This window comes from Coregonus lavaretus (genome assembly GCF_964263955.1).
Source record: "Coregonus lavaretus genome assembly, contig: HAP1_SCAFFOLD_1964, whole genome shotgun sequence".
Classification (NCBI taxonomy): domain Eukaryota; kingdom Metazoa; phylum Chordata; class Actinopteri; order Salmoniformes; family Salmonidae; genus Coregonus; species Coregonus lavaretus.
The window spans coordinates 76,119-92,172 of record NW_028157706.1 but is presented as its reverse complement, the minus strand read 5'-3'; the positions used below and the strand labels follow the sequence as shown (position 1 = coordinate 92,172).

At 42.5% G+C, this 16,054-nt stretch overlaps 3 protein-coding genes across 3 annotated transcripts; all 3 read right to left on the bottom strand.

The window, feature by feature from the left end:
• Positions 1-3,747: 3,747 nt before the first annotated feature.
• On the bottom strand, positions 3,748-6,150 carry LOC311125033 (protocadherin gamma-A1-like; the record flags this gene model as incomplete). The annotated part of the gene is made up of 1 exon (XM_084199118.1): positions 3,748-6,150. A coding segment is annotated over one exon (2,403 nt), but the record flags the coding sequence as incomplete, so codon positions are not given.
• Positions 6,151-6,785: 635 nt separating this feature from the next.
• On the bottom strand, positions 6,786-8,708 carry LOC311125032 (protocadherin gamma-A4-like; the record flags this gene model as incomplete). The annotated part of the gene is made up of 1 exon (XM_084199117.1): positions 6,786-8,708. The coding sequence occupies exon 1, from the start codon at positions 8,628-8,630 to the stop codon at positions 6,786-6,788; it is 1,845 nt and encodes a 614-aa protein (XP_084055243.1). The 5' UTR covers positions 8,631-8,708.
• Positions 8,709-9,479: 771 nt separating this feature from the next.
• On the bottom strand, positions 9,480-15,395 carry LOC311125031 (protocadherin gamma-A11-like; the record flags this gene model as incomplete). The annotated part of the gene is made up of 3 exons (XM_084199116.1): positions 9,480-9,491; positions 9,908-10,066; positions 12,990-15,395. The coding sequence occupies 3 exons, from the start codon at positions 15,393-15,395 to the stop codon at positions 9,480-9,482; spliced, it is 2,577 nt and encodes an 858-aa protein (XP_084055242.1).
• Between the last annotated feature and the right edge of the window lie 659 nt (positions 15,396-16,054).

Here is a 16,054-nt window from a genome sequence, read left to right as displayed (position 1 = left end):
GAGGTCGGTGCCTGAACACCATTCAGGGAAACACAAGCATGTTTACCATCACCAAAGAAACATGTTTGCTGTTACCAAACACAAAATATACAGAATCTTATAATATGTCAGTAATGATGCATGTTTTTTGTGTTGTTTTACTGTCATTACAATAGCTAACAGGACATGGTTCCATCTGCAACGGTGTCAATATCTCTGTAATCCACTAGGAAACAAAGAAGAGTATGTTTTTGTAATAATCATCACAATCTTCACAAACACCTGCACCAGCAACAACACCATCTTCACTGAGGGTAACATCTCCACAGACAAAAAGATAGAGAGTTTCAGACCAAATTATACAGAAATAGATTTCCCCCTCCTGCTGACCCTGCCCTGCCCCACTGCAGATTAGGGCTGGTGGAGACTGAAACATGGCCCATGGCAGGGGTCGCTTCCTCTGTCTCTGTCTCTGTACTGTAATACAGTGCCTTTCTATCAAACACCCCACATACGGGAAAATCCAAAGCTATAAGAGTAAAGACAGAAGTCTACTGTCAAACACCATCTCTGTAAGGACAGGGTTTTACTGTGGGCAAGTGTTCTATAAAAACACATATAGTCTATAGCTCACTGTATTAAGCTGTGGTGTTGAACCAAGCTAGAGGCCTATGGGGGGTAGAAATAGATACTGATGTGACATAGTGAAAATATTTTTGTTGCAGTAAGAGAGATGGAGAAAGATGAAAGCGAGAAACAGATTGAGTGAGTGAGAGAGGGAGAGAGAGAGAGAGAGAGAGAGAGTGAGAGAAACTTTCTAAATGAATAGACCATGTGACTCTGTGTAGGTGTATGTGAGCATATACGGTACAGTACATCTCATCTGAAGACAATACTTTGATTGAACTGAAGAGGAACAGAAGCTAGTGCTGCAGTGAAACCTGCCTCCCACAGCCATCCTCCTACTGCTGCATGATGAACAACAACACCTCACTCCCTCCCTCTGCCTCCACATAGTGTGTTCAGCACCACCAATTTACAACCCAGTCACTGGCTGGTAAACAGACAAATACAGACACACTGAGGACACTCATTTTCGATATGGGAAAGTGAGTGCTTGTGATGATGTGAAGGTATGAGAGAAGGAAATAGACATAAACAAGACTATGATTGTATGTAAGTGTATGTATGTATAAGTACATTGGAATATTAAATAAGTGCAACAGTGTAATGGGGTTAGGACAGATTGGTTGATGGATAGTTACAGAGGAAACAGAATGGAAAACAATTTTAGCTGTCCCATCACTCACAAACTACACACAACTCCAACTGGGTCAGTATTTGATTGTAAAGCAGTTAAACAGGCCAGTGTAATGAGAATATAGTCAGGGCAAACAGAGTCCTGCCCACTTCCTGTCATCATGGTGTGTTGTGTAACTACAGGAGTATGCTGGCACACAAGAAGTTAGGGGTAGACTAAATTACAGAAGAGATTGTGGCTCTGCTTGTCAACTCTCTCTCTCTTTGTCTGTCTCTCTCTTTCTCTATCTCTGTCTGTCTCTCTCTATCTCTGTCTCTCTCTCTCTCTCTCTCTCTATCTATGTATCTGTCTGTCTGTCTGTCTGTCTGTCTGTCTGTCTGTCTGTCTGTCTGTCTGTCTGTCTGTCTGTCTGTCTGTCTGTCTGTCTGTCTGTCTGTCTGTCTGTCTGTCTGTCTGTCTGTCTGTCTGTCTATCTGTCTCTATCTCTGTCTCTCTATATCTCTGTCTCTCTCTATCTCTGTCTCTCTCTCTGTCTCTCTCTCTGTGTCTCTCTCTCTCTGTCTCTCTCTATCTCTGTCTCTGTCTGTCTCTCTCTTTCACTCTCTTTCTTTGTGAAGCATGTGCATGCATGCACTTGCACATGCACGCGCAAACACACACACTACAGTACTAGTCAGAAATAGCACAAGACTATTGTGTGTTATTTACAAGTCCTCCACCATATAACCAACATTTATTCTGTCAGGAATCTGCAGCACTTGTTGTATGGAGAGTGTTACCATGACAACCTGCATGTCCTTGAGGTGAATCTCCCTGGGATGCTGTAGAGGAGAGTTAGATACTGCGTCACACAGCTCTCTCTGAAAATCCAAGCATATAACAGACTTGAAGTCGCCTGAACACAACAACCAATACAGGATAACTAAACCTACTGTTCTCACAAACCCAACAGCAAACATTCAGGGACCCTAACATGAACACAACCACAAAAACTTAACCACACAACCATAAAACAAGTCTTAAGTTGTTCTAATACATCTAATATCTCAGTATCTATGAAGGATTTTGTGGTTAAAACAGGAGGCAAAGATGTGACGCTGTTGCTGGCGGATACCAGGCAGATGTGAAATCACTGTAACTGTCACTAACATGCTCTAGTCTAAAAACCCTTACAACCTGTTAGCCATTGACATAAAAGGGACATTACTACTGTGAATGACAAGTAGTGACCTAGGTTACAGACAGACTGACACATTGGTTACAGACAGATAGACGGACAGACGGACAGACAGACAGACAGATATACAGACACAATCATTCTGAATGCAGATGCAGTGTTCATAAAGGCATGAGTGTAACACTGCTGTGGAATGAAGCCCAGAGTCTGATAGAAGAGACATATAAGCCCATTACTGCAGCACAGAATATTAGAGTAGTGTGTGAGGGGGAAAGTGGGTCAGTGTGCCCAAGCGCTATGGTGTTTTACAGAGAGAGAGAGATGGAAGAGGGGAGAAATAGGGGGGAGGAGAGAGAAAGAGAGAAAGAGAGAGAGGGAAGATCCATGGAAGAGAGCAAGACGGAGAAGGCTCCTCAGAACAATGACTTGATAGTATTAGCAGTGAGTCAGTCAGTCCGGTCAGTCGATCAGTCAGGTCAGTCAGTCAGTCAGACGAGACCTAAGGAAACTGATACAGTGAGTTTATAACATGCTCCTTTATCTACAAACCTGCTGAGTAATTGAGAAGGGAAAAGAGTAATCAACTGATGATCGTAGTCACGGTGTTGCAGTGCATTTCATGAAGAACATACAACAGGTTAACACAGAATCATGACATCACAGGCTGCCAAATGATGAGCCCTCTGGCCTCACTAATGCCTCTACATTTACATTTTAAATGTTTAGCAGACGCTCTGATCCAGAATGACTTACAGGAGCAATTAGGGTTAAGTGCCTCACTCAAGGGCACGTTGACAGACTTTTCACCTAGTTGGTTCGGGGAATCGAACCAGCGACCTTTCGGTTACTGGCTCAATGCTCTTAACCACTAGGCTACCTGCTGCCCAAATGCGCATTAGTTATTGATAGGCCGGCTGAGACGAACACAGAAACGGATAACACTCTAGTCAGCACCATGTAGTGCCTTCACTGATATATAGTAAGATAACCCTTTACACATTATAAAGGTAAAGGCCTACAAAGATAAATTGTGTGTATGTGCACCCCTTCATATAGATAGACAGACCACAGACCGTTACACAGATTGGAAGAGGGTCCAAGTATGCCTGTGGTCCAGCCATCAGTACAACATACCACAGTTTGTTGATCCGTTTTTGGACAATGCTACTGACATGATTCAGTTGTAAATGTTAACTTGATCACACAGAGGCCAGAGAATAGGGTGATTGTATGTAGTTTGGAAACATCACTCAGCTCAGTCATTCAGACATACTGTACACACAGCTACATCTGAATAGAGGATATGATAGGGGGAGGGTGGGTGTCTCACCTCTCCACCGACATCAGCGTCTTCCTGCTCTCTCTCTTCTCGCTGCATTGTCCCCATGCGACTCACATCCACCAGTGTGTTCTGGCTATAAGGCCTCGCAAACTTCACGTCACTCATCCTAGATTCAGTGGTTCCACACACCTCATAGTTGTATACACGCTGTAGGGTTCCCAGGGTTCCGTCTGGGTAAACGGGAGAGTAATATGGGATAACGGGGAGGTTTGCTGCAGATTTATAGAATAATCGATTCTGTCTCCATCTGTAGATTTTTACTGTGACAATGACAATGATGGAGAATATGAACAGAACCGAGACCACAGCCAAGGCCAACACCAAATAAAAAGTCAGGTTGTTATCATATTCCTTATCCACTGTGAAGTCAGTGAATTCTGAGAGCACTTCAGGGAAGCTGTCCGCCACCGCCACATTCACATTGACTGTAGCTGATCGAGAGGGCTGCCCGTTGTCCTCCACTACAACAGTGAGCCTTTGTTTCACAGCATCTTTATCAGTGACCTGGCGTATAGTTCTTATTTCGCCATTCTGTAGGCCTACTTCAAACAGCGCCCTGTCTGTCACTTTCTGCAGTGTATATGAGAGCCAGGCATTCTGTCCAGAGTCCATATCAACAGCCACCACTTTAGTGACAAGATAGCCCACATCTGCTGAACGAGGCACCATTTCAGCCACCAGAGAGCTACTAGTCTGTACTGGGTAGAGAACCTGAGGCCCATTGTCATTCTCATCTTTTATGAATATGTTTATAGTCACATTGCCACTCAATGGGGGTGAGCCTCCATCTTGTGCTTTGACATTGATTTTGAAAGATTTTATTTGCTCATAATCAAAGACCTTCACCGCATAAAGCACCCCACTGTCGGAATTTACAGTCAAATATGCGGAGAGTGGAGCCCCGTTTAAACTACCATCCGCAAGGAAATATGACACCCTAGCATTTGGTCCCCAGTCTGCATCTGTAGCGCTCACAGAAAAGAAAGACCGGGAAGGGACATTGTTTTCAAACACATAGGCATCATAGCTTTCTTGTTGGAATTGGGGCGCATGGTCGTTCACATCCGATATCTTTAAACTGAGCGTCTTTTTACTTGAGAGAGGCGGGCTGCCTCCATCTACTGCCGTGATTGTTATATTATACTCTGATGTCTGCTCTCTGTCCAACACAGATTCTGTCACCAGATTGTAGTAATTTGCTAAAGATGATTCCATCTTAAAAGGAAGGTTGTTATGAATGGAACATGTTATCTTTGCATTTTCTGCGGAATCAAGATCCTGGATGTTAATCATGGCTATAATAGTGCCAGGGACTGAGTCCTCCGGTAGGGCACTAGAAAATGACATGACGGTTATTTTCGGAATGTTATCATTAACATCAATAACATCAATAACGATGCCACATGAGTCTGTTAAGCCACCATGATCTTTGGCTTTTACCTTTATTTGGAATTGTTTGTTATTTTCATAATCTATATGTCCTACTACTCTTACCTCGCCTGAAATCAGGTCGATTGTGAATAGATCTTGAATACTTTTGGTGGCATGCTCAAAATAATATTCTATATTGACGCTAGATCCCTCGTCTGCATCTGTCGCACTTACTGTGGTAATCAACATGCCTTTCACTGCATTTTCTGGAACGAATGCTTTATATGTAGCTTGGCTAAATGCCGGGGCATTATCATTAACATCGAGAACGACGATGTGGATTTGAACTGTTCCAGACCGCTGAGGGTCTCCACCATCGACAGCAGTTAAAGTCAAATAGTGATGCTTTGTCTTTTCTCTGTCCAGAGGTTTTTGAAGTACCATCTCTATGTGTTTACTGTCATCTATGCGACCTTGAATATTAAGATTTAAATGGTCTGTGGGGTTTAATATGTATTTCTGAAGTGCATTTCCCCCCACGTCTTGGTCTACCGCGCTTTCGATAGAGAAACGTGCACCAGGTACGGCTAACTCGCTGATTTCCAATTCAATTTCTCTCTTCGGAAAAACGGGGCTATTGTCGTTGATATCTAGTATTTCAACTGTAACTCGAAACAGTTCCATTGGATTCTCTAGGATCACATCGAAACTGAAGCTACAGGCAGACATCTCCGCACATAGCTGTTCCCGGTCCATTCTCTCTTTCACTAACAATTGTCCTTTCTCTCGGTCCAGCCCTACGTACTCACTGTACCCCGCGCTGAAAATCCGAGCTCTCCCAGCTACAAGCCGTTGCGGCTCCAGTCCCAGATCTTTCGCTATATTTCCAACAAAGGACCCCACCGTCATCTCCTCCGGAATCGAGTAACGGACCTGCCCGGCCACAGGGTACGCTGAGAACGCGAAAACCACGAACACGCAGAACTGCCACTCCAAGAGACTGTACTTTCTCATTGCCATTTCACGACAAAAATCCGAAGCCAAATCACAATATTAAGGCTGAAAATAAATCCTAGAATGTATTTTACAAGAATCCAGTCAATGTGGCAACCATTAACAGAACAAAGAGCCTTTGGAAACCTACTGTACTATCCAGACGAGGTCCCTTATTCTCTCATCTAGAGCTGCAGTTTACTGTGCTTCTGTGCGTTGCTAAACGCATTATCATGGGAGGAACCACAGTGTGATTGTGTTGTATATAACATGCGATCCACAGCGGCACTTAGGGTTCAAACAAAGTATTGCAATATTAGAGAAATGAAGGCTTTGGCATTTTACATGTATCCCACTTCAAAATACCGAACAAATGTTGACATAAAACATTTATATATTTCGTAATGCTAAATTCACCTCCATATTATCATCAAATATTGGATAAGAATGTGTTACAGGAATAGTTTTTGAAGAGAAATAAGACAAAGATGCAGTGGAATGCATACAAAGGAATGCATAATGACAATGCTTGCACACACGAACGCATAGAGAAAGAGAAAGAGAGATTGAGCGAAAAGAAAGAGAGAAAGAGACATAAAGAGAGGGAGACGATGGCGAAAGAGATGCATCAACACCCAACATAGCCTATGAAACAACCCTGATCAGGAGTAAATATTAATTTCAATATGCCCTCTCACCTCTCCATCGATATCAGCATCCGCCTGATCTCTCCTTTCTCCACGCATTGTCCCCATGCTACTCACATCCACCAGTGTGTTCTGGCTATAAGGCCTCGCAAACTTCACGTCACTCATCCTAGAGTCAGTGGTTCCACACACCTCATAGTTGTACACACGCTGTAGGGTTCCCAGGGTTCCGTCTGGGTAAACGGAAGGGTAATATGGGATAACGGGGAGATTTGCCGAGGATTTATAGAATAGTTTATTCTGTTTCCATCGATAGATTTTCACAGAAATTATAGCAATAATGGAAAAAAGTAAAAGTAAAGAAACCACGGCAAGAGCCAAAATTAGATAAAATGTCAGTCTATCGTTGTAATCCTTGTCCTGCATAAAGTCTGGGTATTCTGAGAGCACTTCAGGGAAGCTATCCGTCACCGCCACGTTCACATAGACTGTAGCTGATCGAGAGGGCTGCCCGTTGTCCTCCACTACAACAGTGAGCTTATATTTCAGAGCATCTTTATCAGTGACCTGACGTATTGTTCTTATTTCTCCATTCTGTAGGCCCACTTCAAACAGCGCCCTGTCTGTCGCTTTCTGCAGTTTGTATGAGAGCCAGGCATTCTGTCCAGAGTCCACATCAATAGCCACCACTTTAGTGACAAGATAGCCCACATCTGCTGAACGAGGCACCATTTCAGCCACCAGAGAGCTACTAGTCTGTACTGGGTAGAGAACCTGAGGCGCGTTGTCGTTCTGATCTGTTATGAAAACAGTTAAAGTCACATTGGTGCTCAGAGGCGGTGAGCCTCCATCTTGTGCTTTAATGCAGATCTTAAAGTCTTTGATTTGTTCATAATCAAAGGCACGCACTGCATGTATAACGCCACTTTCTGAATTGACAGATATATATGGGGATACTGAAAGTCCATCTTTATGTGAATCATCTATAAAATATGAAATCCGTGCGTTGTTGCCGGTGTCCTTATCACTGGCTGTTAGTGAAAATATGGAAACACCTGGAGAGTTGTTCTCCACCATATAAGCAGTGTATGAGTGCCTCTCAAATAATGGTGCGTTATCATTCACATCGGATATTCTCAATGTCAGAGTCTTGTTAGTAGAACGCGGAGGAAACCCCTCATCCGTTGCTGTTATAGTAATATTGTACTCAGAAATCATTTCACGGTCCAACATCTGATCTGTGACTAAACTGTAGATGTTGGAGGAGGATGACTTAATGTGGAAAGGTAAATCCTGGTTGATGGAACATTTGATATGTCCATTTCTACCGGAGTCTAAATCTTTAACGTTCAACATTGCTATAACAGTCTCTAGAGACGCGTCTTCAGGTATGGGGTTAGAAAATGTCATTAGTGTAATTAGAGGGTCGTTGTCATTGACATCCAAAACGTCGATCTGTACTTTACTTGAATCTGATAGACGCCCCCGATCCATTGCTTGAACACTTATTTTATGTTGTTTGTTGGTCTCAAAATCTAATTTCCCGTTAAGTTTGATTTCCCCGGTAAGAGGATCAATAGTAAAAAGATCTGACGCGCTAGCGGAATGCGAAAAAGAATACATAACCTCCCCGTTTGTCCCTTTATCTGAATCGGTAGCACTGACTCTCAAAATCACAGTTTCTTTTGGAGAATCTTCGGATAAAGAGGATTTATAAAGCCCAGAGCTGAAAACAGGTGAATTATCGTTTGCATCAGACACTTCGATATATATTTTAACAGCGCCCGACTTCTGAGGATTACCTCCATCCACAGCAGTTAACACCAACGTATGTTGCTCCTTCGTTTCTCTGTCAAGCATCGTTTGAAGCACAATTTCTAAATATTTACTGCCATCAACGTGCGAATGTTGTTTCAGAGTAAAATGGTCACTCGGTAGAAGGGAATATGTTTGAATGGAATTAATTCCTACATCAGGATCCATAGCATTCTCTAGCGGAAACTGGGCTCCAGACAGAGACCCCTCACTAATCTCTATTCGAATTTCCTTATTGTGAAATGCTGGAGAATTGTCGTTAATATCTAATATCTCTACGTCAATACGGTGAAGTTCAACGGGATTTTCAAGGATTATCTGGAAATGTAATGAACATGGAGTCACTTGGGCGCACAGCTCCTCTCTATCAATCCTCTCTTTCACAACCAGACTCCCTTTGTCCGTATTGAGACCGATATACTCACGGTTATCCTCTGTAAAAATACGCGCTCGACCTGTTTTCAGTCTTTTAACTTCCAGCCCTAGGTCCTGAACGATATTCCCCACGAACGAACCAGTCATCATCTCCTCAGGAATTGAATAGCGGACCTGGCAGTCCACATACATTGAAAAACAGACTGAGAAAAGGAGAAGATGCAATTGCCATTTCCGAATGGCGGATCCCCTCGTTCCACAAAAACAAAGAAAAATCATGTTTTTCTTAATATGCGTTGCACAACTATCTAATGTTAAAATCCAATAATACTCATATGCATGTAAGGCAGCAAATCAAAATGTATGGGTTATCTCTGTTATTCCAGTGACATCCGTCTGAGACAGTGTTCTCACTCTCCCAAAGCAATAGGGATTGCGCGCATGTCACTTCTACTTTAATATTACCCACACTATAGGCAGGGCCAACATTACTACACTCTTGTCCTATTGATGCATCGGTCAACAGCGGCACTAAGAGCATAGAGGAGTTATTACATATATATAGAAACACGTTTTTCACAATCTACACAGCTTCTATCAGACATCACAATTCCGAAATATCCTAATTATTTTGCCAGCTTCATGGTCTGTTCCACATATTTAATCTCAAAGTGAACACAATCTAACACCAAAAAATATCACAAAAAAACTGTGAATATGATTTTGCTTACTTTACAAAACATTGCTCAGTGAAGTGATGAAAATTGTAGTATAATAATATTGACAATTAATTATTCATTTTGTTTCAGTTGTAAACTTTGACTTGATCATACAGAGGCCAAAGAATACATGATTGTATTCAGAATATAAACATCACCCAGTCATTCAGATACACACACAGCTACATCTGAATAGAGGATATGATAGGGGGAGGGTGGGTGTCTCACCTCTCCACCGACATCAGCGTCTTCCTGCTCTCTCTCTTCTCGCTGCATTGTCCCCATGCGACTCACATCCACCAGTGTGTTCTGGCTATAAGGCCTCGCAAACTTCACATCACTCATCCTAGATTCAGTGGTTCCACACACCTCATAGTTGTATACACGCTGTAGGGTTCCCAGGGTTCCGTCTGTGTAAACGGGAGGGTAATATGGGATAACGGGGAGATTTGCTGAGGATTTATAGAATAGTTTATTCTGTTTCCACCGGTAGATTTTCACAGAAATTATAGCAATAATCGAAAAAATAAAAAGTAGTGAAACCACAGCAAGTGCCAAAATTAAATAAAAAGTCAGGTTGTCGTTGTATTCTTTGTCATGCGTAAAGTCAGTGAATTCTGAGAGCACTTCAGGGAAGCTGTCCGCCACCGCCACATTCACATTGACTGTAGCTGATCGAGAGGGCTGCCCGTTGTCCTCCACTACAACAGTGAGCCTTTGTTTCACAGCATCTTTATCAGTGACCTGGCGTATGGTTCTTATTTCGCCATTCTGTAGGCCTACATCAAACAGCGCCCTGTCTGTCGCTTTCTGCAGTTTATATGAGAGCCAGGCGTTCTGTCCAGAGTCCACATCAACAGCCACCACTTTAGTGACAAGATAGCCCACATCTGCTGAACGAGGCACCATTTCAGCCACCAGAGAGCTACTCGTCTGTACTGGGTAGAGAACCTGAGGCGCGTTGTCGTTCTGATCTGTTATGAAAACAGTTAAAGTCACATTGGTGCTCAGAGGCGGTGAGCCTCCATCTTGCGCTTTAATGCAGATCTTAAAGTTTTTGATTTGTTCATAATCAAAGGCACGCACTGCATGTATAACGCCACTTTCTGAATTGACAGATATATATGGGGATACTGAAAGTCCATCTTTATGTGAATCATCTATAAAATATGAAATCCGTGCGTTGTTGCCGGTGTCCTTATCACTGGCTGTTAGTGAAAAAATGGAAACACCTGGAGAGTTGTTCTCAATCACATAAGCAGTGTATGAGTGCCTCTCAAATAATGGGGCATTATCATTCACATCGGATATTCTCAATGTCAGAGTCTTGTTAGTAGAACGTGGAGGAAACCCCTCATCCGTTGCTGTTATAGTAATATTGTACTCAGAAATCATTTCACGGTCCAACATCTGATCTGTGACTAAACTGTAAATGTTGGAGGAGGATGACTTAATGTGGAAAGGTAAATCCTGGTTGATGGAACATTTGATATGTCCATTTCTACCGGAGTCTAAATCTTTAACGTTCACCATTGCTATAACAGTCTCTAGAGACGCGTCTTCAGGTATGGGGTTAGAAAAGGTCATTAGTGTAATTAGAGGGTCGTTGTCATTGACATCCAAAACGTCGATCAGTACTTTACTTGTGTCTGATAGACGCCCCCGATCCATTGCTTGCACACTTAGTGTATGTTGTTTATTACGCTCAAAATCTAATTCTCCAGTAACTGTAATTTCCCCTGTGAGGGGATCTACACTAAAAAGATCTGACGCTCCACCAGCATGTGAAAACGAATACATAACTTGGCCATGTGTCCCTATATCTGAATCGGTAGCACTGACTCTCAAAATCACGGTTCTTTTTGGAGAATCTTCGGATAAAGACGATTTATAAAGCCCAGAACTGAAAACAGGTGCATTATCATTTATATCCAATACTTCTATATATATTTTAACAGTACCCGACATTTGTGGATTACCACCGTCCACAGCAGTTAACACCAAGGTGTGTTGCTCATTCGTTTCCCTGTCGAGCATCGTTTCAAGCACCATCTCTACATATGTACTGCCCTCTGCGTGTGAATGTTGTTTCAGAGTGAAATGATCACTCGGTAGGAGAGAATATGTTTGAATGGAATTAATTCCGACGTCAGGATCCATAGCATTCTCGAGCGGAAACCGGGCTCCGGACAGAGACCCCTCACTAATCTCTATTCGAATGTCTTTATTTGGAAATACTGGAGTATTGTCGTTAATATCTAATATCTCTACGTCAATACGGTGAAGTTCAACGGGATTTTCAAGGATTATCTGGAAATGTAATGAACATGGAGTCACTTGGGCGCACAGCTCCTCTCTATCAATCCTCTCTTTCACAACCAGAATCCCTTTGTCCGCATTGAGACCGATATACTCACGGTTATCCTCTGTAAAAATACGCGCTCGACCTGTTTTCAGTCTTTTAACTTCCAGCCCTAGGTCCTGAACGATATTCCCCACGAACGAACCAGTCGTCATCTCCTCAGGAATTGAATAGCGGACCTGACAGTCCACATATATTGAAAAACAGACTGAGAAAAGGAGAAGATGCAATTGCCATTTCCGAATGGCGGATCCCCTCGTTCCACAAAAACAAAGAAAAAGCATGTTTTTCTTAATATGCGTTGCACAACTATCTAATGTTAAAATCCGATAATACTCATATGTATGCAAGGCAGCAAATCAAAATATGTAGGCTATCTCTGTTATTCCAGTGACATCCGTCTGAGACAGTGTTCTCACTCTCCCAAAGCAATAGGGATTGCGCGCAGGTCACTGCGACTTTAATATCATCCACACTATAGGCAGGGCGAAAATTACACTCGTGTATGCCTACTGCTGTATCGGTCAACAGCGGCACTAAGCGCATAGGGGAGTTATTACATGTTTATAGAACAACGTTTTTCACAATCTACACAGCTTCTATCAGAAATCACAATTCCGAAATATCCAAATAACTTTGCCAGCTTCATGGCCTGTTCCACATAGTTGCTCTAAAAGTCAACACATCTTGAAAACTATCTAACACCATAAAATATCACAAATAAACTGTGAATATGACCTTGCTTATTTTACAAAACACTGTTGAATTGATGAAAATTGTAGTATAGTAAATATGGACAATTCATTCTGAATTTATGTTTCAGTTGCAAACTTTGACTTGATCATACAGAGGCCAGAGAATACATGAATGTATGCAGAATATAAACATCACTCAGATACACACACAGCTACATCTGAATACAGGATAGGGGGAGGGTGGGTGTCTCACCTCTCCATCGACATCAGCGTCTTCCTGCTCTCTCTCTTCTCGCTGCATTGTCCCCATGCGACTCACATCCACCAGTATGTTCTGGCTATAAGGCATCGCAAACTTCACATCACTCATCCTAGATTCAGTGGTTCCACACACCTCATAGTTGTACACACGCTGTAGGGTTCCCAGGGTTCCGTCTGGGTAAACGGAAGGGTAATTTGGGATAACGGGGAGGTTTCCTGCAGATTTATATAATAATTTATTCTGTTTCCACCGGTAGATTTTCACTGAAATTATAGCAATAATTAAAAAAATGAAAAGTAGAGAAACCACAGCAAGTGCCAAAATTAAATAAAAAGTCTGGTTATCATTATAATCCTTGTCGTGCGTAAAGTCTGGGTATTCTGAGAGCACTTCAGGGAAGCTGTTCGCCACCGCCACGTTCACATTGACTGTAGCTGATCGAGAGGGCTGCCCGTTATCCTCCACTACAACAGTGAGCCTTTGTTTCACAGCATCTTTATCAGTAACCTGGCGTATGGTTCTTATTTCTCCATTCTGTAGGCCCACTTCAAACAGCGCCCTGTCTGTCGCTTTCTGCAGTTTATATGAGAGCCAGGCATTCTGCCCAGAGTCCACATCAACAGCCACCACTTTAGTGACAAGATAGCCCACATCTGCTGTACGAGGCACCATTTCATCCACCAGAGCGCCACTAGTCTGTACTGGGTAGAGAACCTGAGGAGCGTTGTCATTCTGGTCTAGGACAATTACATGCACACTTGCGTTGCCACTGAGAGGAGGAGAACCACCATCCTGCGCTCTAATATTGATTTTGAATCCTTTAAATTGTTCGTAATCTAATGATCTCACCGCATATATAACACCAGTTTCAGCATTAATTGAAACCAAGGAGGAAGCTGGTGCCCCGTTAACCACAGAGTCCTCAAGGATGTAGAAGACGCGCGCGTTCTGGCAACAATCAGCGTCTGATGCGCTTACAGTAAATAAAGAGACACCTGGTGAATTATTTTCCACTATATTTGTAATATAAGATTCCTTCTCAAATATTGGTGGGTTATCATTAACATCAGATACTCGTAAGTGAATCGTCTTGTTACTAGAGAGAGGGGACGAGCCTTCATCTGTGGCAGTTATAGTGACGTTATATTCTGATACCATTTCCCTGTTTAATTCTTCCTCTGTCAATAACGTATAGTAATTCCGTAACGATGACGTAATGACAAAGGGGGAGTCTTTTAATATGCTACAACGCACCTGTCCATTTTTTCCCGAATCTATGTCTTTAACATGAATCACTGCAATTGTTGTGCCAGGTGGAGAGTTTTCAGAAACAGGATTCGTGAATGATGTCAAAGATATGACAGGCATGTTATCATTCACATCAATTATGTCAATAATCATGGCACAAGAATCAGTGAAGCCACCATGATCTTTGGCTTCGATGTTTAACTCGTACTTTTTAGCTTTTTCAAAATCTAAATGTCCAAAAACGAAAATCTCACCTGACTGTGCATCGATTCGGAAAAGCCCGTTATCACTGTCTGCGCTGTACCTGACAGCATACGTCACCTCCCCGTTTATGCCTTTATCCGCATCAGTTGCGCTTACTTTAGCCACAGGGCTTCCCTTAGGTGCATTTTCTGGAACTGACGCCCTATACAGCTTTTTGGAAAATACGGGAGTGTTATCGTTTGCGTCTAAAACTTTTATATTTATTTTCATCATGCCTGATTTCGGTGGATGGCAACCATCAATTGCGGTTAAAACGAGGGACAATTCGTCATGCCTCTCCCTGTCTACGGGCGACTGCAACATCATGTCTATGTATTTGTTTCCGTCTGCACGAGTTTCCTGTTTCAGAATGAAATTATCAGTGGGTTTCAGAGTGTAGCTCTGTATTGTATTTTCTCCAACATCTGGATCAAAGGCGCTATCTAGTAAGAAACGCGCTCCCGGAAGGGCTGACTCGCTAATCTCGATATACATTTCATCTTTGGGAAATGTAGGAGCGTGGTCATTGACATCAATGATTTCTACGGTAACTTCATAAAGCTGAATAGGGTTTTCTAAGATTAGCTCGAAGCTGAAACTACACGGAGAAGTTCGTTTACACAAGAGCTCTCGGTCTATCCTCTCGCTCACTGCCAGTGTTCCTTTGTCTGTGTTCAGCTCCACGTAGGGACTGTTGTCACCGGCTATGATCCGAGCTCGGCCGCTCTGCAGCCTTTTCAGAGCAATGCCCAAGTCCTCTGCGACATTACCCACGACAGAGCCTTTCGCCATCTCCTCAGGAATAGAATATCTCACTTGTCCATAGAATATACATCCAAATAAAACGAGGATAAGCCATAGTGACGCATGGCTGTCAAAAGCGCATACCAGATTCCTAGCAACCATTTTATAAAATCCAGTTCATATACTACATAAATGTCCAGCCCCACAGAAAAAACAATCCACACAGAGCAAAGACAACGATGTATAAGTATCTAAACGATCGTCAATTAATCACAAAACATGTCGTTCCGCCTGCTTCGGGCTTGTATCTCTGGAGAGTCTGTCTTCTAATATGGGTGAAACAACAAGCAACCTTCAGACAGAAAGAGCTCACTGATATGGGAGGTGCTTTTTACATTTCACTGGGCCACATTTCACAGTCTGAACCAACAGCGGCACTCACAGACCATTGCAAGGAGCGCACTTCTACTGTACAAAATGACACGACAAACCATTCATTATTTCAATTGTATGGCCTACAATATCTTCTAGTGTGACACATTTGTTAAAAAAAACACGTCAATGTAAGACAAAACTGAGAGAGATGGTCATTAGGGTAAGCCTATATGTTGTCATCCCCAGTCAGAACTACTTCTCACTTAAAATAAGTTAAAAGAAAAAAAACATCTAACGTTAAAAAACTATTCATTAGGGTTTATTATCGTTCTGTTATAATAAAACCTGTTAACAGACTTATGGTGCCCTATAAAAGAATACATGAAAGAGGCTGCGGGACAGTGTCCGACATGTCGCTGTCCACGAGTGGTGGTGCTGAAATGAAC